At 39.6% G+C, this 23,316-nt stretch overlaps 3 protein-coding genes across 9 annotated transcripts in view; all 3 read left to right on the top strand.

The window, feature by feature from the left end:
• Positions 1–5,043: 5,043 nt before the first annotated feature.
• hoxd8 (homeobox D8) lies at positions 5,044–7,191 on the top strand. 2 transcript variants are annotated; one of them, XM_007890048.2, is made up of 2 exons: positions 5,044–5,961; positions 6,183–7,191. In XM_007890048.2, exons 1-2 carry the CDS (start codon positions 5,535–5,537, stop codon positions 6,473–6,475), a joined length of 720 nt encoding a protein of 239 aa, XP_007888239.1. In that variant the 5' UTR covers positions 5,044–5,534; the 3' UTR covers positions 6,476–7,191.
• Positions 7,192–10,886: 3,695 nt separating this feature from the next.
• hoxd3a (homeobox D3a) overlaps positions 10,887–23,316 on the top strand; it is a 37,819-nt gene continuing 25,389 nt past the window's right edge. For 2 of the 5 annotated variants that reach the window (XM_042336051.1, XM_007890052.2), the window contains exons 1-2: positions 19,375–19,472; positions 21,524–21,550. The gene's annotated coding sequence lies outside the window, so the exon portion shown is untranslated. Of the gene's footprint in view, positions 10,946–19,374; positions 19,473–21,523; positions 21,551–23,316 lie in introns of those variants that run through there. The other 3 variants (XM_007890051.2, XM_007890055.2, XM_007890053.2) reach the window with 3 other exon arrangements.
• LOC103176483 (homeobox protein Hox-D5) lies at positions 16,368–18,357 on the top strand. Of its 2 annotated transcripts, none has more exons than XM_007890057.2 (2): positions 16,368–17,112; positions 17,479–18,357. In XM_007890057.2, the coding sequence occupies exons 1-2, from the start codon at positions 16,614–16,616 to the stop codon at positions 17,724–17,726; spliced, it is 747 nt and encodes a 248-aa protein (XP_007888248.2). In that variant the 5' UTR covers positions 16,368–16,613; the 3' UTR covers positions 17,727–18,357. The 2 variants fall into 2 exon arrangements, with proteins under 2 accessions (XP_007888248.2, XP_007888247.2); XM_007890056.2 differs by having other exon boundaries at positions 17,476–18,357.

Raw genomic sequence — 23,316 nt, 5'->3', positions numbered from 1 at the left:
AACAATTGAAGTTATCCTCCTTATAAGTAGGCCTATGTGGGCACTGTGTTATAAGGCGGTGTGTTTTTTTTCCTCTCAAGCTTTGACTATTATTTTACTATTCACGCTATTTACCAATATCCGACTAAATGACACACTGCAATGATTCCCAGCTGCAAATGTGTTTAGTCGACTCACCACAGTCATACACTCACGGTTAAAAGTATTTGCACAGGAGCTATAAAGCACTGAGTACAGATTGGTGGTTGCCTTGCACATAATTGACCATATAGCACACAAGCGACTGCATGTTATTTCACATGACTATCACGTTTGCCACCTCAGATTGAAGACAATGCTATGCAGTCGTAAAACTAAAACTTCTTGCATCTTCACTAAAGAAGTTCCAGTAAAACTTTAAAGTGTTCAGAAGGTGTTGAATTGCAACGCCATCTATTGTCACAATTCCATAAATACTACTTTAAAACAGGAAGGAACGGGGTACAATAAACCCCCACAACTGGCTAGACGTCTGACCTTAATGGCTTTATGGTTTTCTCCGTGCAATTACGGGCTTCTTTGAAACCAGCTAATTCACATGTTATTGTCTGTTGGTGACAAACAAAATTGCAGACACTGGTTAAAGCAGAGAAGACAATTAATTCTGCTCTTGTCACTGGAATTCAAGCAATCGACTCAAAGAGTTATCTCTTCCTGAGCACATTTATGCATACATACACATATATGTACTTACTCATAATTTCATACAACGCATTTTTATGCAAAGTAGATTAATATAACCATCATTCAATAATAATCTGCGATAGTTGGTTTTATTGATGGATTAAAACGACATATGATGTGAAGCAATTGACGCAAACTATAAAACATGAACGGAACTATTCAGGTCTGATGAAAGGTAATATTTAAAATGTTAACCTATTTTTGACTTTCAGGTGCAGATCAACCTGTTGTGGATTTCCGGAAATTTCTGTCTTATTTCTTATTTATTTCGGAAATTTCTGTCTTGGCAAGGTTTTTGTTTAGAATACTAGCTGAAAGATGCGTGAAGCTACTCCAAAGATTACTGTGACACCAGGAATAAATAGCTTTACAAATATAATCGCATGTTGCTATCCAGCAATTAAAAAGACTCGGCAAATGGAGAGCACGAATGATATAAAACTGTCAAAACACTTAGTTTGTTTCCCTCTATCTTTGTCTGTGTTTCTTTCTTCGCACAAAGAGGTGAGCAGAACAAACCGTGTTAGTATATTCAATTGTGCTATAAATTCTCATACTATCTTGGTTTAGTAAGTTGATTTTCTCCACCAAATCCAAGTAAACTAGTGTACGGATGTGCAGTGTATCCCATCAATCTTATACTTATCTTCATCGACAATTATTTCACATAATATATATTGACATTCTGCTGCGTTTGGTCAATGGTTCTGCCATGTTTCTGTACAAACCTGGACTCAAAACAGTCCATGTTCTGGACAGACAATAGTACACAGCACTGTCCACTGGAGGGAGCTGTCGCTCCATTATAACCAAGTTGTTCACCGCATGAAACCATGGAATCATTACAGCAAAATGGTTAAAACTAAACCAGAAAAGTGCAAAGCTAAATTTAGAGAATGTGGAATAATAACTGACGCGCTTATTCCTAAACATGCGATCAAAGAAACAGCAAGGAATTTGCGTTCCAGTTGTAGACTCGCTCACGACCCCCCAAAAAATGTGAAAATCAGACACGTTTGCAAAATGCTGATTTGCAAGCAAAGAAAAACTTCCACGCAGCCTATTTTAAATGGATTTTAAAACAATTCGACAGCACAAGCTACGGTTTCGCAGGCTTGTCGAAATAAATGGGGCAGGTTTTTTTTCAAACAATTCACACATGTAATAGTTTAACTTCATTGTAAAGGCTACATTTAAAAAAAAACTCCATTTTGTTGCACACTTGTGTATTTTTTAAAAAAACTTTTTTTCTAAAATGGATAATGCGGCGCACTATAGTCACAGCCAATACGGAAAATATTCAATGATACGTTCTGGATTTGAGATATAAACGCTACTAAAACACGTTAGGCCTTATTTCCCAAATTAATAAACTATGTGATGTAAAAACGAAATCTCAGCGATATATTCGAATAAACAGCTGCAACGGAATCCTACACGAAATAACGTATTTTCTCTAATCTTAATAAAATATCTGATTGAAAATAGTTTAACGATTATTTCAGTCATAAAAATAGAACAAGCGACACACACGTGTTTTCGGTAAATTTTCCGTCTTGCTTTTATGTCCAATTTGTGAGTTTATGATTTCAAATACTTATTTTAAAGGTTTTATTTAATACCGTGTAGTTTTGCAGTGAGTTCATTGCACAACAAATAAGCGGTTTATTCGGATTTCTCATAGATGGGTGCCCATTTGTCTCATGATAAATCGGCAGCAAATATTTCTGAAAAGAACAATTATTTGCAAAAGAGTAAGTGAAATAAAAATAACAGTTGTCTCCCGTTATATTTTAAACTCAATTGAGCTCCGTGCGCTTCAATTATTTATTTCAAATCAGTATTTGGGGAGAATAGTCAGGTATCTATTTTCTACGTAGTTTCATGTCTGAAACGGTCACGGCAGCATTTACCCGATTACGGATAAATAATGTTTTATCCTTTTATTTAAAATTATTTTGCCACTGATGAGGTTGAGTTTCTCCAACGAGCCCGAATGATGGTTATAGCTTCTGTATTTTTAAATTTTAATCCGAGAGAAACGGAATCCTCGTTTCTCCTCATAAATGTATTCACAAATAAAGGTTCTGGTTTATTAGAAGAAAAATTAAGGCCGTTTCAATTGCAGACAAAATAAACCAAAATAAAACATGGCAAACAAGTCTATTAAATTAACATCGACCTGACATTTACATAAACCATCCCGCCGTATGATTCAGTAAGGGTTTGATTTTGTTAAAAACAAAAATAAATAAAATAACCTGAGGGGTATATACATATCCGTCCATGGAATAATGGTTAACTTTCATGTAAATTACAGCACACGTCCTTGTAAAGTGTAGATGTCACCTAAAAGAAATATGTAGATGTGATTTTGTACAGAACATGTTCAAATAGCGGCGTATAATTTACATTGTAAAGCTTATCATTTACATTGTAAATTATACCGATTGAAATGGAGGGAATTGATTTTAACCTTAAATGCAATACCTGGCTTTGGTCGTGAAATAAATTAACGCAGGCGGAAGGAAAAACATCTTTCCGCATCAGTGCGTATATAACATTGAAGGTATATGATATTTTCATAGCTATAAACGCTCTGAGCAAAGAAACACCTTTGCGACTTTCCAGCTGCATCTTTTGCTTTCGTTTCCGCGCGAACAAAACCGATTCAAAAACGTGTGTATTTTTTTTTATTATTATTTTTTAAAAAAAACAGAAGGCGCGCAGAACCGAGAGGTGGCCCAACTTTCCATCATTTTGGGGGGTGGGGGGGGAGTGGGGGGGGGGGGGGGTATTGCGTTAAAACTGCGAGTGGAACCGATCCGGTCGTGGCGGGCAGTGGAGAGGAGACATTTGTAATGCTGTTTCTCTGAAGGTTTCCTTGGGGTTGAGGCAACCAACGGAGCGTGAGGCACAAAGTTCACCGTGAATACCATGTGGAACCAGATCGAGCGGTCCTTCTCGATTAAACTTTAAACGCAGTGGCTCGAGGGGGGTGGGGGGGTGGGGGTGGGGGGGGGGGGGGGGGGGGGCGGGGGGTGTGGGGGGTAATGGGGATTCGGTTTATTCACGAGCCTCTCGAAACACCGACACCGATAATAAATGGGGGTCATTTTCAATCCACGACCGTCTGCGGGGACGCTGCTGTGCGCAATTGGCTGCCGCCCTCCGCCCGCAAACATATACAGTCAATTCGCTTCGCGGTGCGTTCTGTGAAGCGCTATGGGACGTCCTCCCGACGTGAAAAGCGCTCTATCAAACGCAAGGATTGTTATTATTATTATTATTATTATTATTATAATTCGCCTCTCTCTGAAGCAAACCATAGCCAACGCGCTTCTCGTTTTGCACTTGTTGTTTCTCCCGGTGCTCGAGTTCTTGTTGAAATTCCAACCTGGAGCTAAAAACGGTGTGTTTTTTTTCCCCTGCATATTCGAGCTACTTTCCTCGGTAATGACGTCTGCCGGGGGGTGAAATGATGGAAATCGTATTCACAGGCATGATTTTCATTAGGTAGCAATTAACCTCAAAGTTTCAGTCAAGCGTGCCTGTTTTTTTTCTCTCTCTCTCTGAGTCAAGGGTAAACGTTTCTTCTCGTAAAACGTGCAAGGGGGCATTTCTTATATTAATGCTGTTTGATATAGTTTTCTTAACACGCATCTATGTACTGTTTCGGATCTCTTGCCATGTCCCACAACACTGAGGCATGTACTGCTCGATTGGCAATAGAATCCAGGCAGACTACTGACATGTAGGTGTAATGTAACATATTGCTTCTGTGTGCAGATATGTATCTACCCACAGTACATGTACATCCTCGGTTTAGACAGATCGATAGACAGGGGACAGGTTCCAGAAGATGTAAAGTATGAAGAGCCTCCACCAAAATAATCCCAGGTATAAAGCCTGTGCCAAATCTTGCAGTCCTCTGTTCTCTGCCTCTCTCTCTCTCTCTCTCTCGCTCTCTCTCTCCAACACCCCCCCCCCCTCCACCAACCCCCCCCCCTCCCCATTTTCGACCATATCTTGACCTTGAGTCCAGTCTCACCTTGTTGTGCTCTGAAATCTAATTGCAGTTGCTGTAGTCGAGCCTCACCTCACTTCAGCTGAGTGGCGCACGTATTTCATGTTTCGTGTGAAGCGGCCCGCCTAATTGTAATGAGATTGTGCTGAATATATTAATCCGCATGTTATCTTTTTTTTCCCTCCACCCCCCCCACTCCACCCCCCCACACTCCCCCCCTCCCCTCCCCCCCACCCAACACACACACACACACACACACACACCCCAATCTGAATGCCCTTCTTTACTTTAGCAAAATATCATTCCCCAGTTCAGAGGGGGGTTGACGAGTTGGCCGCCAAAGCTGCAAACTGCAAACTGCAAACTGCAAGGCAAAGGCTCTCTCTCTCTCCTGAGCTGCTGGAGAATTGATCTGCGGATTCAAAGTGAAACAGCTTAAAGCAAAGCAAAGCAAAGCAGTGAGAGGCAGTGGTTGGCGTTCCTTACAGTAGCAGCGAGTATGTTCCACTGGGCATCAGTGCTCACAAGACCTGCACTGCCCATCATGAGCACTGCGTAGACCCCGGGAACCCAAATAACTTTTATTTCAAGTTGTGTGTTTCTTGTCGTCGTTGTTGTTGTTGTTGTTGTTGTCGCTGCTGCTGCTGGTGCTGCTGTTGCTCTTGTTGTTTGCTGCGAGTGTGTGTGTGTGTGTGTGTGTGTTTTTTTTAAAAAAACACAACACAGAAACCCACATTGATCGGTGCGGTGATTGCTCCGCTGACCGTTTCTCGAGCCAGCCCAGATGAGTTCATATTTTGTCAATCCATTTTACTCCAAGTACAAGCCAGGAGAGACGTTAAGTCCCACTTACTACGACTGCCGCTTTCCCCAAGACGTTGCCAGCAGACACGCTGTAGTCTATGGACCCAGCAGCGGTGCGAGCTTCCAGCACCCAACTCAAGTTCAAGAATTTTACCATCATGGGACATCAGCACTTCCTAATACTGGCTTTCAACAGAATCCTTGTGGAATTACGTGTCATAGTGACCCCTCTAAATTTTACGGATACGATAATTTACAGAGACAGCAGATTTTTACGACACAGCAAGAGGCCGATCTGGTACAATATCCTGACTGTAAATCGTCCAGCAGTAATATTGGCGAAGAACCAGAGCACTTAAATCAGAACTCGTCTCCTACTCAAATGTTTCCCTGGATGAGACCTCAAGGTTGGATATATTAAAATTAGTTTTCATCTCACGTTTTACGGCTCAGTTATATTGCTAAGGTGTTCAGCACACTATCTGTATATATTTATGTGGAGAGGATCTTCATTGTGTCGGACTGCAGGGCAGAGCCAACATTATTATTGCCATTTATTTCTCAGTTTGCCATCATTTTTACTGCATAGATATTAACGTTTCTTTTCTGTGTTTGTCGCTTTCCCCAGCAGCCCCCGGCAGGCGTAGAGGCAGACAAACTTACAGCCGATTCCAAACTCTGGAGCTGGAGAAGGAATTCCTGTTCAACCCCTATCTGACTCGAAAGCGAAGAATCGAGGTTTCACACGCTTTGGGACTGACTGAGAGACAGGTGAAGATCTGGTTTCAAAACAGGAGGATGAAGTGGAAAAAAGAAAACAACAAGGACAAATTTCCAACCTCTCGCAACGAGGAGGAGGAAGGGGTAAAGAAAGAGCTGGAAGAAACTGAGCAGGAGGCAACAGAAAACGATACCAAATAACTTTCCTGCCATTGCTCCTCTCTCTCACTCTCTCTCTCTCTCTCTCTCAAAACAAAACATCATTCAGCTTGTACGAGTTACACTGGTAAAATGTGGTGATCAAAAGGAGCTCTGCAGCCTACAGCACATTGGTGGCTAGTTTTGTGCAAAAAGTCCACTTTTTTTTACATATATATATGTCTATAGCCTTAATTTGACATTATTTCTAATGAAGTATTTGTGTATCATTTTATCCTTTTCAATCACACCGTGACAGCTATCACCAATTCTATAAAATTATGCAACTCCCTTTACAAGTGAAAAAGTGGAAAAGTGGCAAAATCGCAGAACAGCCATTTTTGAAATTGAAGTTCTTGTTTTTGATAACGTGAATATATGAAATTATATTGTGATTGATTTAGTTTGTTGATTGTTTTAGCATTTTTGTGATTATACCCAACAACATGAACTGCCTAATAGAATGAATTATTTGGAATGTATTGCGAATACACTTTATGAATTGTAGAAACAAATAGTGCACTTGCGATGTGTCTTAATTACTGTGTGTATGAATTAATTGGTGGTATATTGTGGCTGGAAATTCTGAACTATTATCTATCTCTCTGAAACGCAGATTTTAAACACAGACAAAAAGAATTACGTGGTATTTTGCAGCAATAGTCACTTTTTATGATGGTCGAATGTGATTAAATTAATAAATGTTGTTTAAAAATCAACACTGTGCTTGCTTCATTTTAGACCCCGAATCCTGAAAAGAGTAGAGAAAACCAAATTAATGCATTTCACAGGCAATGAGATGGCACATTTTTTTAGAAGATCCTTTGGGAGGTAAATCATATTTCACAGCGGTTTATCAACATGTTGCAGCTGGATTGAGCATTGCTGCGAGATTAAATCAAATGTAGTTTATATATTTTTTAATCCTGTTGCCATACGGGGGTTGGACCCATGCGATAGGAGTCCAAAGTAGTGTTCGTTAAACGGATGAAAAAGCCTGAAACTCGGCTTTATTCTCCATATGCTTATCAAACGTAATGATAGTCGATGAGTAGAATATTAGTTCATGTGAGCTCCAAGTTGAATCAAACGGTGTGAGAGTCGCCATTGGATAACCAGATCACATGCCTGGCTCATGTGTGGCTAAAACAACGCAATAAAAGTTAGCGTTTGGTGTTAAACTGTGCTCTACTGTAAAGCGTATATCAGCAAATCTCGTAAAACCGACAATAAAATGTCTAATACTACAAATCACTGGGCAAATTATGAACTCTTGCGTTCGAATTCATTCTTTGCTGCTTAAAGGCTGGACGCGAAAGCCATGTCTTCAGCTGCCGAGTGACCTTTCATCTTTACATCAAACTTTACTTCAGCAGCGATCAAGTCACGTCCGAGCATTAAACAACAGCGGTGGCCACGGGTTTACACGTTGTATTTATACCCTTATAAATAGGACGTGGCGCTTTTTTTTCTCTCTCCAGCACCACCTTCTCTTTACCCACAAGTATACGGCAAACAACACTGACACGATAAGCTTGAATGTAGAAAAACATTGATATGAACAAACAGGAAATGATCAGTTAAAGCAAACATTGTAGACTGTTACACAAGCGATCAATACATGCAATTGCTTGCAAGTCTGAAGATAACATGCGCTTCCAGCGACATAGTCAGAAAGCTGCTGCAAACATACGGGAGCGATGCAAAATATCTAATTTAGAACATGTTTCTCATGGTAATTGAATTCGATTTTATATTAAATTACCAGACGTCGTTTACTCAAAGTTGTGCAGTAATCCTGTTCTGGTATAGTTGCCAAATGAAACAGCAATTAACATTCACTCGCGCAATCGCTGTCCAGCGATTCCAGTGTCTTGCCAAACCTGTACATACTGCTCTTTTCCCGAGTAGCATTATGTATTATATTAATGCAACCATACTTTGAGAAATGTATTAAATGTCGGAAACTCATTTCAATGGCGATGACAAGGCAAACGGCTCGCTTCGGAATAATTTAATTGCAGCTATCGTGATCGTAGTCTTTGTGTAACTGCAATTTTGTACCGATTTAGAGGAGAGATGTGTGTCACGCGGAATTTTAAGCAATCTGTAAAAGATTGCCTTCCTTTATATCGAGCTTCCAAACGCAGACGCTTCTCACAAGGTTGTAGGTTCTGCACCTCCTCATGTCTCACGTTACACAAGTTTTTCTAGGAATTCGCCCGATCTGCTGTAATTTGGACGAATGAGAGGGGGGGGGAGGGGGGGGGGGGAGTTGAAACAAAGAGCAAAATTAATGAAAAGTTTATTTTAAATTCACTGGGATTACACAAGTTGGGAAATTAGTTCCACGTCCTTATTGCGGGGGTCGTCAACAGCGTGTTGTTTAATTGCTGCAATTTCCGCCATTCCCAACTCAGTAGACATACTCGATCCTCAAACAGTTTTACATTCTTCTGAAAGCAGGTTGAGGTGGAAATACTCCGTGGACGGTGATTCGTCCCAGAAGTTTCCGATGTACAAGCGAGAAGAAAGATAATAATAAATACAACTATGCGTATTAAAAAAAAACATTTGTGCATTTTAGTTAGAAAAACGTTTGCGCCAACTGTATAGGCAGTGCGTTTGTTTTGTTTGTGAAAACCTGGACAAAATGTTTGAATTCCCTGTTTTCGTTCTCCCTTTTGAGGGCTGAAATTGAGTCGAGAAAACGGGCAATTCAAACGCAAACCTCTTCATCGATTGCGAAAACCTACTGGTATTAAATAAAAGATATTTCTTTTAAACCTGTGTGGACTTTTATTTACGCTCTCCGCACTTCTGGGCATCTTACGTTTACTGTCATTTTACTTTTTAAAAAATAGCTCGTGCCCACTTGCATTACATTTCTGACCCAGTTTGTGTTTTGACCTTTTCCCTATAAAATCACTCCCCAGCTTTTTGGACCGTTTTGGATCTACACCAGATGTACCCACCTCTCCCCCAGCGACAGGGTGAGACCTATAAGGGAGCGATTGGACCCGGAAAAAATCTGAACATCTGAATCCTGACAATTATGAGCTGTTTAAATTCGTGGCTTTCTCGCAAAACATTGCCCTGGCGTAAAATGAAGTGACGATCTAAGCTACTCTCGGTGTAAATAAAAATCCGATCCGGGACAATTGTTCACACAACGAACTGAGAGAAAGATTTGAAAAAGCAACCTTTATTCGCGCTGAGTACATTTGATGGGAGAAATCTGTTTACAACATGTTTGTGCGGATATCGAGGCCTTTGATGGTGCCTCGGGCAGCTTGCTGCGGTCTTGCAGGACTTTGGTGTGTTGGTTTCTGTTAGAAGTTCGATTATTTTTGTCCCTCTGAAGCAGAATCGCGTGTAGCTTTTGCTGCTCGTGTCTGATGATTTTTTTTTAGCGCAGCGTTAAAACACAATACGAAAACAGAGTGGCGGCTAAAGGTGATGTTTGAAGAGATTTGCTTCACACACTTGTGCAGAACGAATCGCTGACGCTTCGCGTTTCTTGTCTATTGTTTTTTCTCTCTCATAAAGACCATTTTCCCTTACGTTTGGGATATTATTCTGTTGCTCAAACTAGCTTACCTCTGCCTCGTCTCAGCCTAACCTAAGCCAACCTCATCGAATATGAGTATGCAATAAAACAAACCTTCTGACAGCATTACGTTTCATAAATGCTGCGGTTTGAATTAATCATGGGACTTTTTTTAAAATATACATGTGTATGTTTAAAATTGACACTTATTTAAAACACGGATATAAGCCAAGTCATAACAAAATGCGTGTTGTGACATGCCCATGGCCCATCTGGGCAGTTTGGGGGTAAAATCGACGATATGGATTGAATTGCATCGCTATTGCGGTTTAAGGTGTTCGTTACCAGAACTCATTACAACAAATGGCTGCGGCAAAGAAACTCGTTAAATGAAACATGGCTCTTGCGAGCTGTTACTTGCGAAACCCGCAAGGAATTGCTGCGAATTCCTTTTTGTTTGAAGAAAATTTACAACTTTGCAATGGACCTTTTACGACTGAGGAGACGCTCCCATTGGCCACCAATAGTCATGTGAATCTAGTAACTGCGTTCATGGCCTTTTCTTGATTTCCCTTGCGAATATTTCACTGCATTCCGCTGCTAACTCGTCTCAAACCGTCCTTTCTGTCAGTATCTCTCTTAGCTTGCTTTTTGTGGTTGGTATCTGACGCCAGTTCCTCACAGAAACAAGACTACTTTCCGCAGCATCTCGGTGTCCAGTGCTGTTGCTCTATAACTGTGTGCAAGTCATTCGACTTCATGTTTTGGACTTTCGCCGACATTTGATGTCTGCTTACAGTCTTTCCATTGCCTTTTTCATTCACCTTACCTGATTTTTCTTTCCAATTGCCTTATTGATCGAAGAGTACCAATGGAATACAAAATTCGCCTGGTTTCGATCTCAGGGAAAAGCCCTGAAATGGGTAAGTGATGTTCTTTCCCCATTTTTATGATTGCAGATGGCACTAGCGAACATAGAAGTGGGCGATGTTTGTTTCATTGGATGGGTTCTAAGCGGTTAAGGCGAGAAATGTCGGGCAGCAAATGAACGAACAATAAAGGAGCCTTTTTTCGGATTAGTCTGGGGAATTGATTGAATCCAAATAGCGGGAATCGTGTTAAATGCTTTTTTTTTAATGTTTCAATATTTATTTGTAAGAAAAGGAGTTGGGATTTGTGCTTGGTTTTTTTTAATGATAGGCTTTAAGCTTTGCCGACACAGCTTGTACTTTGGCTGATAATGAACAATGCTCTGTATCAGAGGTTTAACCGGTTCCTTTATTATGACTGTTGTTCCTATTTGTGTCAATCCCGTCCAGTGAGCTGTCTGTGTATTCCATCTTCAGTGTTTATTGCCTCCTCAGAAATGTTTGGTTTTCTACTGGTAGCATTGCGCAGGAGGTGACCTTAACTCGGCTGTACATGTGCGTTGTCCAGGGAAAATACACACAAACATGAATGGCGGCAACTTGTTCCGAGCGCTTGTGCAAAAGAGTAAGGCGATGCTGCAGTGTGTTGTGAGAAGAAATGCTTGGTTTCTGGGTAAACCTTCGGATAATATTTTCAATTACAGTGTTATAATTTACCACGTGACATTAGCCTGCACACAGAGAGGTCATTTATGCAATGATTATCCAGCAGTCGCATTCAGGTTATTATGGCTGCAGTTTGCCTGCACCCAGCGCTGGATTCTGTGAAGGTTTATGACACTGCGCACTTCGTCAGAGCTGCAGATGATATCAATCCGTCCCTTCCTTCATCTGTGCCCGGTTTTTCTCGTCTGCAAAACAAAAAATGCTGTAGCTGGTACAGGAAAATTGTTGTGAGACAAAACATGGGGCTCTCCAGCCTTTTGGAACAATGTGTTTGGGTCAGATGCAGGCAAGCCGAACACTGTTTTTACAACGTTTACAATACAAAGACGAAGTAAAGTGATACTAAAACAACAAGGTCTCTCATGCACCAATCAGGTTAACTATTAGTCCGCATTGTTGGATTTATCTTTTTAAAGAAAATGCGCAAACTAAAGACATGCGCTGAATTTAACGTTTATAAATATCACTGCTGTTGTTTATATATTTTTGGCAAGTCCGTTTTTGCATTTCTGGTCGTTAGATACTTTTTGAGTGGAGTTGTTTATCTATTTTTTTCTCCCTTAATTTATGACTCGAATAAGAGATATTCTGTCTGGAACATTTTGGGGTTAATGTGATTGTAAACTGGACACCAATCTGCAATGATTCCATTTTACATTAGGGTAAAAATAAGATTAATCTTGCAGCAGACATACGTGCAACCATCGTGATATCAAAAGACTAAGGCGTGGCTAACAGCCAGCGTTTATGTGTACATTAACAATAATGCATTTAATTAGCCTGTGCGTTTAATTTGCTTGCCTTATGGAAATAAAGCACAGGTTATTTTGTAATCAGCGCACACGTTTTTTTTTGAAAACCGTAAAATAAAATATTCCTGTAATCATACACATGTTTTATAAATAGTATAAATTGAAACTACACCCTCTTAGGTTCAGACACTCCTCAATATCAAATGGTAAGCACGTCGATAGAAATTAGATATTTTTAGCAAAGCAAAGATTAAATATTCCGATTCTCGCAATGTGAAAAAATGCAAACGTGAGCTACTAAATTCAATTTTAGGTTGAATTTCATGTAATTTATTGAGATCAATTGGAATATATACCAAACATATAATATAATACAAAATATATTGATAAAATACATACATTCCTTCAGTATATAGGAATTATTATTACTACTGCTCGATATTTTTAATGCCAATTAGAAATACCAGACGAGGTTCGTATCTGATTGAAATATATTTGAAGGTAAATCAAAGATGGTTCTGTCGAACTATGTGATGCCTAAATATCTTTTAGCCATACAGTCTTGAACTTTCTGAAGCAAAGACTGATTGTAATTTCGTCGATGCCTTGATCTTGATCAAGACCGAGTGGTAGAATGACGGAGGATTAAAGGAAAAGACAAATGGAAAAAAATATTTTCTGTTTTTTAACCGATGGTCAATGAAATCGGGACACGAGCATTTTCGATCAAATAAACTCTGCTCTGTCTGTGGGAATTTACAGTTTGTGGGAGATTTTTATTGGCCCGGTTTTCAAAGTCTTGCTCTGAAGAGTTATTTCACATAATAATTCCAACAACACTATCGTTTGAATCCCAGCTTCCAAAAACAAGATACAATAAATCATAATTAATGCAGTCAGGAACATTTGACTGGATCTCAAAGTGTGGCATCGGAGACGAAAAATCTTAGATGTTAAGATTCGCTACATTTACGCCATTAAAAAAAATGATAATTTCAATGTGATGTTAATCTCACGCCGACAAAGTCCTCGATTGATTTAATCTGTAGTTGGATGAGAATTATCCAATGCGAGTCCAAAAAAAAAACAACTTCGTCCAAAGAGGTTGAGCTCACTCTTTTGATGAACCGATGCATTTCCAGATACGGCGACGTTCTCCCAAAACTCCAAAGCTGATTTCACTGCAAAGCGAAAAAATCAACATTTTAATTCGTCTGTCGCACACGATAATTCCCATTTGTCCCTTGTTATGCATGTAATACAGTGCACAGACAGGCCGAGCAAAGTCTCAGCCTCATAGGGGGCACTAGTCTAGAAGCCTGACTTTATTTTCCACCCCACTCTGCTGTATTAAACCGACTGTTTGGTAAGAGCCGACTGGAGCAGTTAGTACAGGACAAAGACAGTATTTCTTCCATCGACTGTCAGACAGGCGCCTGCGACAAGGTTAGATTTATGAGCGTTAGACGCACTCGGTCGGGAGGACTGTATGAAACCAATTCCACTCGCCGTTAGATACAACAATTTGGACGATGTTTGCGTTCACCGTTGGATTTTCCACGATTGGAACACATAGGCAAACTGTACACTCGGGAAAGCGGTATATCTCGCTTGACAGCTGAGAACCTGGCATGTGTATTCAGGTCCAGAGAGAATAAATAGAATAGTTCCCTGCGTAAACGCCCAACCAATCTAAAATATGTTCAGCTAAATATACATTTGCTCCGGTTACCATTATTATAGCGAGCCATAGGGTGTAGACATTTTCTCCTCTATTTGACCTGATGCGAGGCACAGTTGGACATACGCATAAGAAATGCAGCGCTGAAACCGGCGGATAACACAAACATGGTGTGCTAACTTACAGCAGAGGTTCCACATCCTGTGCTGCTAATGGATGACTTCAGTGCCTATTTTTAAAGTTGTAACATTGTCCTTGGAGTAAGGCATGGTTTGAATTGTTTTGCATTAGTTTCACTTTCCTGCTTTTGAATGTCTTGGTAATATATTAATACGGTATATACAGACAACGGAGAATGCGTGTAGACAAATACTTTCATTACCACGCACTGAAAGGAGAGGACAAATCTATTCTAGTATTTTATGTATTCATTTCCGGGTACAGTATTTCCGTCAAATATGTTTTCAAACCCGAAATGAAGGGAAAGGGGCGATCAAGTAACGCGTAAAAAAAGTGAATAGGACGAATTAATCGATATACAAAGGAAAATTGCTCGTTACAGTAGAATTTAAGTTGCAGGTGACATCTGCTCATGAAAAGTGGTTCATTTTGTCACAATCAGATAATTACGTGCAAATAGAATTAATTCTGTGACATTTGGCAGTCCTCACGGATTTATTTTAAAAAGTTAAACGGAGGCCTGACCCATTGCATTGCTTCAGAGAATTACCCTTCCCCCCAACACACACACACACACACACACACACACTGCTCGTTGTGATGTTCTATATTACAAACCAGTATTTATAATTCGCCTATCGATCAAACATTTTACACAGCAAAATCAAAACCTTGTTTAAATATTACAATTATCGTTCTTACGAGGTTTCTGCATTTCCGCAGTCTGAACCGGTTCCAGTTGTTAACTGAATGCTGCAACGAAACCGAGCCTGGAAAACGCCAGCCTTTTCACAGGATGCGAACCACATCGTATAATGCTTCGAGTATATCATTCGTTTTGGAAATTTATATGAATTGGACAACTAATTTACGGGCCTGTTTTCTGCAAAGATTAATTTTAGGAATGGTTTCACCGCGCACATTTGGAGATTATCTCAGACCAGAGAGCACAATCGTAAATAACAGCACCGGTCAGAATGCAATTCATGATGTAGGCTGTACTATACAAACCGACAATAAAGTTTAATGCACTTTACCTCTACGCCAGTAGTTAACCCGTCGAAACATTGCACACAGGCGATACTCCAAACGAGTTATTGGCTGAACCAGACAAAACGCAAGGCGTACGATTTCTCTGTTTCCAGCACAGTATTTGCTGCCATAACCACATACTTGTGACTTAGTGGGGGTAAGAAACGGTAAACAGTGGTGGGGAATTTGTCATTTTTTAAGGCGTCTTTTTTTTTCAAAAAAAATTCGTTCCAACGATTATTTTACAATTTGTAAAGCGGAATACCGTGTAATTTACCGCATCGTTGATGTTTTGCGAAAATATAAAAATGTGAGTAACCGGAGCCGTGTGGTAATCTTTAGCGACTTGCAATGTGTGTGTGCGGGTGTGTTGGGCGGAAGGGTGGGAGTGCCTTATAAAAAATGTTAGTTTAAATTATTATTATTTTCTTAAAAAAACAATTGTAGGACCCCCCCCACAGGAGAAATCTAACAAACTAGAAATTAGGAGTTTAAAAAAACTGAATTGGACAAAAAAATATAGTCTACACATTGTCCGGGTGCTTCGCACATAATGAAATGATTAAAATCAATATTAAACTACGTTACCGCGTGCATTAGATACAAAACAAATTGGTTCTAATTTAAGTGGCCAACATCCCCCACAACACACGCAAAGTTTTTCCACACCATATTAAATTAAGCACTAAAATAAAAGCAACCAATTATTTTTTTAGAGGGTGAGATGCTGTCTAACAGCGCAAACATACATGAAACGTTTGTCAGTTTGAAAACTGCGCCTGTATTTATTTATTTATTTATTTATTTAATTTATTTATTATTTACATCTATATATTTGCGAACAAAACAACAAAACATCCATATTTTGGAGAAGCATTTTACGCACACAGTCCCCAAGAACTTCGATAGGTACAACACAACTCATTTCGGATCATTAAAAAGTCGTTTTTTACAACCGCTCATTATTTTTCTCATATCGTAAAGCGCTTCGAAATGACTTTTTTTTNCTATTTCGGAAACGGTGGACGTTTAACGTTAAAACCTTCCTGCGACTCTGTTTTGCTGCTGTGCGCCTGGCTTTCCGCGTATATATCAGCAGGAGGCGCTATTGGACAAGTCTGGCAGAATCACAGAGCGTATTCTCACTGCATGAATTACCCCCAGGGTCAGGCACAAGAATTTACGACTGGTCAACAAATTCACGTGATCTAAACTTGTGCCCCATATTTGGTTGCCTACGTAGGAGGCAGAGAAATGACATGTCCTTTATTTCCATATTTCATTATATATCGTGCAGTCTAGTGGCGAATAAACGTCTAAGAACCACAAATCAAACCCCCCTAAAAGGCAGATGAGTTCCTACTTTCTAAACTCCTTCTCAGGTCGCTATCAAAATGGCCACGAGTATCAGTTGCAGAATTATGGAAATGCTTCCCCTTTGGGCGAGCATTTCGGAGAACCAGCGGTGCTCTCCACCAGGTATGCTTACGATTACACCGGGGTAGACCTCAGCATCACACGTTCTAACTCAAATCAGTGTGGAGACACTGAAAGGTCTGCCAACTACTTACAAACAGCCAGCAACACTTTCCTTAGCTCATCTGGTGCGAAAAATAAGTCTTCTGACACTGCATTCTTCTCGGGATCCTCACCAAGCCCAACTAGCAGGGCTAAGACTGGGGCTACTATCACAGAGTCCAGACACAGCTGTAGCCAAGACCCATCGCCTGTCACCGATAAGCATCCTGAGGAGACCAGCAGTCCCAAACCAGAAACTGGACAACTAGCGCAGGACCAAGCACATCAGACGCAAATATACCCATGGATGAGAAAGCTGCACCTTAACCAAGGTATGCTCTCTGGCAACATTCTGCTCCGTGATACTGACATATCTGTTCATGTCGATGAAATCTATTGTGGATCCAGGGGAAAACATAATCCAGTGAACAAAATTTAAGACCATCATGTAAAATTACATATAACGGGGATAGATCATTTCTGAATATAAACCTGTCAGGTATGTCAATGTTACGCAACACGCCGTTTTCTTTTTGGGGACAAGTTTAAAATTCTTGGAAGATAAATATTTGTCATTGTTATTCTAATCTATTTTAATGCATTTGATGATTTGAATCTACCTCTGAAAAGCATGGAATTTCACAATGGGATTGTGCCGATACCTATATGTAATATGTCTTTAACCTTCCCTTAAGAAGGCTTAGGTGGAACAGAAGGAAAAAGAACCAGGACGGCTTATACCCGTTACCAGACTCTGGAGCTAGAAAAAGAATTTCATTATAACAGATACCTTACACGACGCCGGCGGATAGAAATCGCTCATGCCCTGTGCTTGACTGAAAGACAAATTAAAATCTGGTTTCAGAACCGAAGAATGAAATGGAAAAAGGACAACAAATTGAAAAGCATAAGTATCACCCCTCCAGGAGGAGGGTTTCAGCCTTAGCTGTTTCACACAACTGGCTATGTTAATATTATTATTTAGGTGATCTCTTCATTTGCAATAAGAAAGGTTGGTTGGGCAAGTATTGAATGGAGTGCTTCTATTCGGACTTTGGTAATAGCTTGGTATCCACCTCCCATGTACTGGTCACCAGTACGTACAGAAAATAATCCGTGTAGAACTAATCCATGGTCTCCGACAAATATTAGCGATGGTTTTATTTCATATTTAAAACATCCACGCTTAAATTCGAGATGTGGGAGGGAGAGAGAAGAAAAGAGTGGTCAGCAGTTGTGATGTAAGACATTTGTCTCTAAAAATGGGGTAAATATGTGTTGTATATTTTGTTGCTGTACAAGCAGATCCTATGTAGGATAATAGCTTCGCTAAGTGTATAATTTAATAATATTTTGTAAAACCTAGATCAGAAATGTTGTACTTTGTTTCTACATTAAATGCGATTTTCTTATTATTGCTTGGAATGCTGATGGCACCAGTGTCGCTGTGGTCCCAGGTATATTTTGTCATGTATATTCTGTACATAACATGTTTAAATGTCTACCAATATCTAATGTAAATGAAAGGAGTGGTGTTTTGTCTACAAGGTTGAAATAAAAACGGTTTTAACAATAAATAGTTCACCTGGTGTTTCGTTTAGTTGCAACCAGCTATATGATTGGACTATCAATTGGTTCCTTGTGAAGAAACCAAATACGTTGTCACATTGATACTCTCACCCCTCTCATCTGCTACCAAAACTCTTTCATAACTTGTCGCTATGTTTCAGAAATCAAAACATTTCCTTGAAATGAGCCTTCTTTGCACGTTGAAGTTAAAATACTTCTATTATTTTTGGCCAGACGTTTTGGCTGAATTGATGCTTATTTCAATAATGTCTTCATAGAACATATATTCTTATTTAGGTATTGGTGTACCTTAACTACAGCCATCAGTTGACGTTTAAAACCTAACCCAATAAAGTGTCCAACGCAAGACACGTTTGAGCATGGTTTATCTCATTAAAACATTCTCGTCGGATGTGCTTGGAAGATCGATGAACTTTACGAACAAATCTTTTTAAGTTTCCATTACATTGAAAGAACTATCAAGTTAACTGTAGACAGGTTTTTCTAGCCGACAGTAAACACTAATACGGTTTGGTGAAGAGACAAATACGAGAAGCCGGCTCACTAAGAAGGCAGGACAGATAAACAGAAAGTGGGTTCCATCCTCGGTTACTGATTTGGCTGTGGCTCAAAAGGTAGTGGTCAAATATACATGTGGTGTATTTACACTTACCAGGTCCAATAGGTCCTTTGAGTTGTGCAAGAGATACCAGGAATAAGTTGCAACTTGAACGTAACTTATCCTGCAAGGCACGCAGTCCTCCAGGTGCTCAGATGCTTAGCTTTTTTTTTATTACTGAGAGAACTTTTCAGTGACATGGCTGCTTTTAGTGAATAAAAGTTTAAAAGTTTAAGGGTTATTTATATGGACGCCACAGAGCAACGTTCTGACTGGCTGTGGAGGGGCACGTGATGCCATTAAACTTTGTTTTATGGTTAGGGGAGTTGACAAGCCAAAATATAATTCACATCATATATTAGGTTAAGAGCAGACAAGTGCAGATGGTTAGTGTTTTCGAGAGGGTCTGTGGAAAGTCACACCAAGAAGCAAGCTGTCCTGTTCGCCCGCTATGGATTGGTACTGTCCTGGTGTCTTTTTACCTTTGTACTGGAAAAGCAGCAAGTAAGTTCTTTCTAATCTGAATAAGGCTACAGAACGCGTGACACCTGATGTCATTCGGGCTCTTGGGCGCATGTTCTGTCTCTTGGGCAAAGCCAAGAAAATCCCACCAGGAGAAAATATAGTACAACGTCAGTACAAGCTTAAATAAGTAGATGAACGTGAAAGAGACTTCAGTTCTGAAAATGATGTTCTCATACTCTTAAGTAAACACGACTGCAAATGTGTTGCTATACTTGGATGTGACACTGCAAATGTGCTATCCTAAGTAAGATCGCGAGCTATATTTGCGTTTAAATGTTAACCTGAAGGAATTACACCAGTGAACTGATATTGCAGATTTGATCTGATAGGTTAAGCACTTTATTTAAAAAAAACACAGATATTGCATTTTATCTGACTCTTTAAGAAGAGTTCCTCACTGAATTGATACCGAAAAGAAACAAACGGCTGTCATTCTGTGTAAACATGCAATTCTAAATTTTAAAAGTTAATTTCAAAATTCAGATAGGGGGCGGGGAAGCAAAGTAAATGTTCCAAGTCAAACACGAAGTATAATATAGATTCAGTGTAATAATGCTTAATTATTTAGACATTAATCCCGAGGAGAACAGTAAAGCACCGGCGTCGACCCTTGTTATTATTTTCTCCAGGTTACATACTATTTTTAAGATGCTTTTTAATTGTTGATGTTCTTGTTTTGCGTGGAGCCTTCAGGGTTTATGATCGATTATATTCTAAGAACTCGGGCTGATAATACAGAACAATTGAGAAAGTGCTACAAAAATTGACGTTTAATCTACATCTTATTTAAATATCTGTTCAGTTTATTAACTTACTGCAAGCAACTGTAATGAATTGTCAAACGTTCTCACCGATTGTTTTGCATTCGCCGTCAGTGATTCGTAGGAATGGAAATCTAAAAAAAAATATTACACCGTGACATTCCCCACATAAAGGTAACATAAAATGTGCCTAATCTGACATGGCAGCATCAAAGAGAAAGCGAAGGCTGGGAACTCATAAACAGTACAACAGTGAGCTCCGAGAATAGTCTATTCAGCGCAAAAAACACCGTCTGAGTTAATACATATCAAACACAAGTAGGTCTAAATACTGCATGGAATTAACATTGTTTAAACCAAAGCCAGAAGATATGGGGAGTTCTGCAACAAACCAAATTTACTTTTAATACACGACTTGGCACATTGCGACTCTTTGAACTAACTTTCGGGCGATTGAATCTTTCAAGAGCAGCACACCTTTAGTTATTCAAAAAAAACCAAAATAAGATATGAATAATTCGAAAATCTTCGACGTCGACGAGGTAAAGCGTCGAGCAGGATGAAAGACTTTCGTGCTATAAATTCTGAGTAAAACTAGAATTGGTAAGAAAAAGAAACAGAGCACATCAACATAAGATTGACCGAGTACATGGGAAAAAATTAGACGCGTTTAGCTTTGGCGTAGGGTCGATTTTTATGTACCCGATCATTACAAATCGATATTTTATTCAGAGATTTGTCCTGATAACCTCAGCATAAACTAACGGATTCTTTTAAAAGTTCAATTGAGGGTCAGATTGGCCAACAAATAGAGACCAAACTGTAGAATGCTAAACTCAATTTCGGGTCAGGATAATTCAAACGCGGATTCGAAATGCCCTAAAAAACAAAAAAATATAGAGGTTGGAGTCATAATATTGTATAGGATTGCTCTTTTTATAAAGTAAGCAATATTGTTTACTCCCCCAAGAACCAGGAAAACGGTATAAATCGCCACATGACCGAATTACCTTGGTGTGAAGACTATAGTTCCACATTGTTCTGTCACCATAAGCTACTCATCACCCAAGAAAAGTTTCCAAAATGCAATTATGAAAAAAGTTTTACCTGAAATTTTATAAAGTGAACAATGTTTAAGCTGCTATAATATTCGCTTACAAGAGAATGATCCATCTGGATCCCTGTATTCTAAACTGAATTTTACGTCTCAGTTGGTGCTGTACTTCAGTCTGGACTTTTGAACCTAATTTCGATTTTATTTTACTGCAGATCTGGCAGTATGGAGGAGGCGTTACAGTAAGTAATCATTTGTTTTTACTCAGTGATCTGTGGGATAATTGAAGTGGATGGTTGTTTGCAATGCAATGTTCGTGGGAGATACAGTACAGAATTGGTGACCTGCTGGCTTTAGGGCCTGGCAGTCTGAATCCTAGAATGACTTTAATAATTATTATCGTTATGTTATTTAATGCTTTGCGATGTTCAGGTTTAACTTATGAGGCCAGATGAATGAAGAGTGTTGTTACTTTCATTCTTTCTAAAAGAAACGGAAATCCCATACATGAGTACTTTCAGTTAAAATATTTCTTACAACTAACTCTAGTTAACTTTGACCACATAGATCCACCTAGTCAGACGTGGCCGTGTTTGTACGACCTCAGCTGGCAACACAACACAGCGCCTCCCAGTGCAAGGGTGCATTCTCCTTAAAGGGCATTTGGAACAAAGTTATTGTTCCGGTTTCCATAACATCTGCAAAAAAAAAATGAATCGAGTGACAACGATAGGAACAGATATTTGAAGAGAAATCTTGAGACGTGAACACAGATGCAGGGAAAGTAAATGATGGAGATTAAGGCTTTTCAGATTCCACAACTTCTGGAAACGTATAGGCCAAACATTAAGCCTTCTGACTGGCTGAGCGAAAGGTCAATATTCCTTTAATTTATCACACGGGGTTCTTTTTCTTTTGCTATTTTTGGGTACTTGTACAATTTACAATTTCACCTTACTTCGTTTGAAGTCCACCGGTGAGTCGAATAATTTGGCACTAAAACATATGTTACTCATTGTAAAGTTTCGTTTATTTTAAATGCAAACTTAGTGGTGTCAGAATACCACCCCCCCCCCCCCTCCCCCACCCCCCACCCCACCCCGAATAGCTTCGTATCGTTTATTACGTTGGAAACAAAGAAAAAAAAATTGCCAATCGGCTCACGAAGATCATTTCACACCGTTATTTTTTTTAAACAAGTACAGTCGAGGGGAAACGATCAAAACAACACACCAGTAAAAACAGAATGCATCTTGCGCCTTAGAAAAGGTTCAATCCCCTTGTTTTCAACAGGCCCACAAATAACATGAGTAATGCAGATATTACCAAACCAGCAATGCACGTTTTTAGATTCTAAACTCTCTATGTCAGACACGATATTTGTTTTCTCTTCATTCATCTGAAGTTGACTATTTGCTCGCCACTCCAAACGGTTCGATCACGCTTAGAAACACCACAGTCGCAAACCACTTGCAGCGAATTCATCTCTGGCACAATATTCGGAACGGTCTCTCTCCACATAGCGGCGTAATTATGTCAGGAGAGCAAAATAGCAAACATCGAGGGCTCACTTTAAATAGATCCACAGAATGTTTAACCGGTATTCATGAGGCAACATGGCAGCACCTTGCACCCTCCGTTTCTCCCTCAAGCCCTACAAATGTGCGTTGATAAATCATAAAGGGAAATTGAGATTGAAAAGAAAACAGTTCTTGCCTTATCTAGAGCTGACTTCTGCAGGAAAATAGCTTTTCTGGGTCACTAGAAAAGTGAACTTTCAAGGATTTCAGTTTTGCTTTTTTTTTAAATCGCTGTAGTGATATATATATAGGACAACACTTATTTCGGCAGACTGTTGACTCTTAATGGTTTTCATTGAATCCTCCAATCAATGAATAAATATGGGTTTCGCTTCTCAAACGTTTATTTTCCGCTGACATTCTCTTGGGCAAAATGTGCTAGATCAAAAGTTGCAGCGTTTGTGTGGGCAGTTGAAAAAAAAGAGGTG

Source organism: Callorhinchus milii, unplaced genomic scaffold (assembly GCF_018977255.1).
Source record: "Callorhinchus milii isolate IMCB2004 unplaced genomic scaffold, IMCB_Cmil_1.0 Scaffold6, whole genome shotgun sequence".
Taxonomy (NCBI): Eukaryota; Metazoa; Chordata; class Chondrichthyes; order Chimaeriformes; family Callorhinchidae; genus Callorhinchus; species Callorhinchus milii.
The sequence above is the reverse complement of the archived record's forward strand: the minus strand, read 5'-3'. Positions and strand labels throughout refer to the sequence as shown.

Coding starts and splice junctions, on each gene's coding strand:
- hoxd8 (XM_007890048.2), top strand. CDS start 5,535: ATGAGTTCATATTTTGTCAATCCATTTTACTCCAAGTACAAGCCAGGA. Junction 5,962..6,182: donor TCCCTGGATGAGACCTCAAG/GTTGGATATATT, acceptor CGCTTTCCCCAG/CAGCCCCCGGCAGGCGTAGA.
- LOC103176483 (XM_007890056.2), top strand. CDS start 16,614: ATGAGTTCCTACTTTCTAAACTCCTTCTCAGGTCGCTATCAAAATGGC. Junction 17,113..17,475: donor AAAGCTGCACCTTAACCAAG/GTATGCTCTCTG, acceptor CCTTCCCTTAAG/AAGGCTTAGGTGGAACAGAA.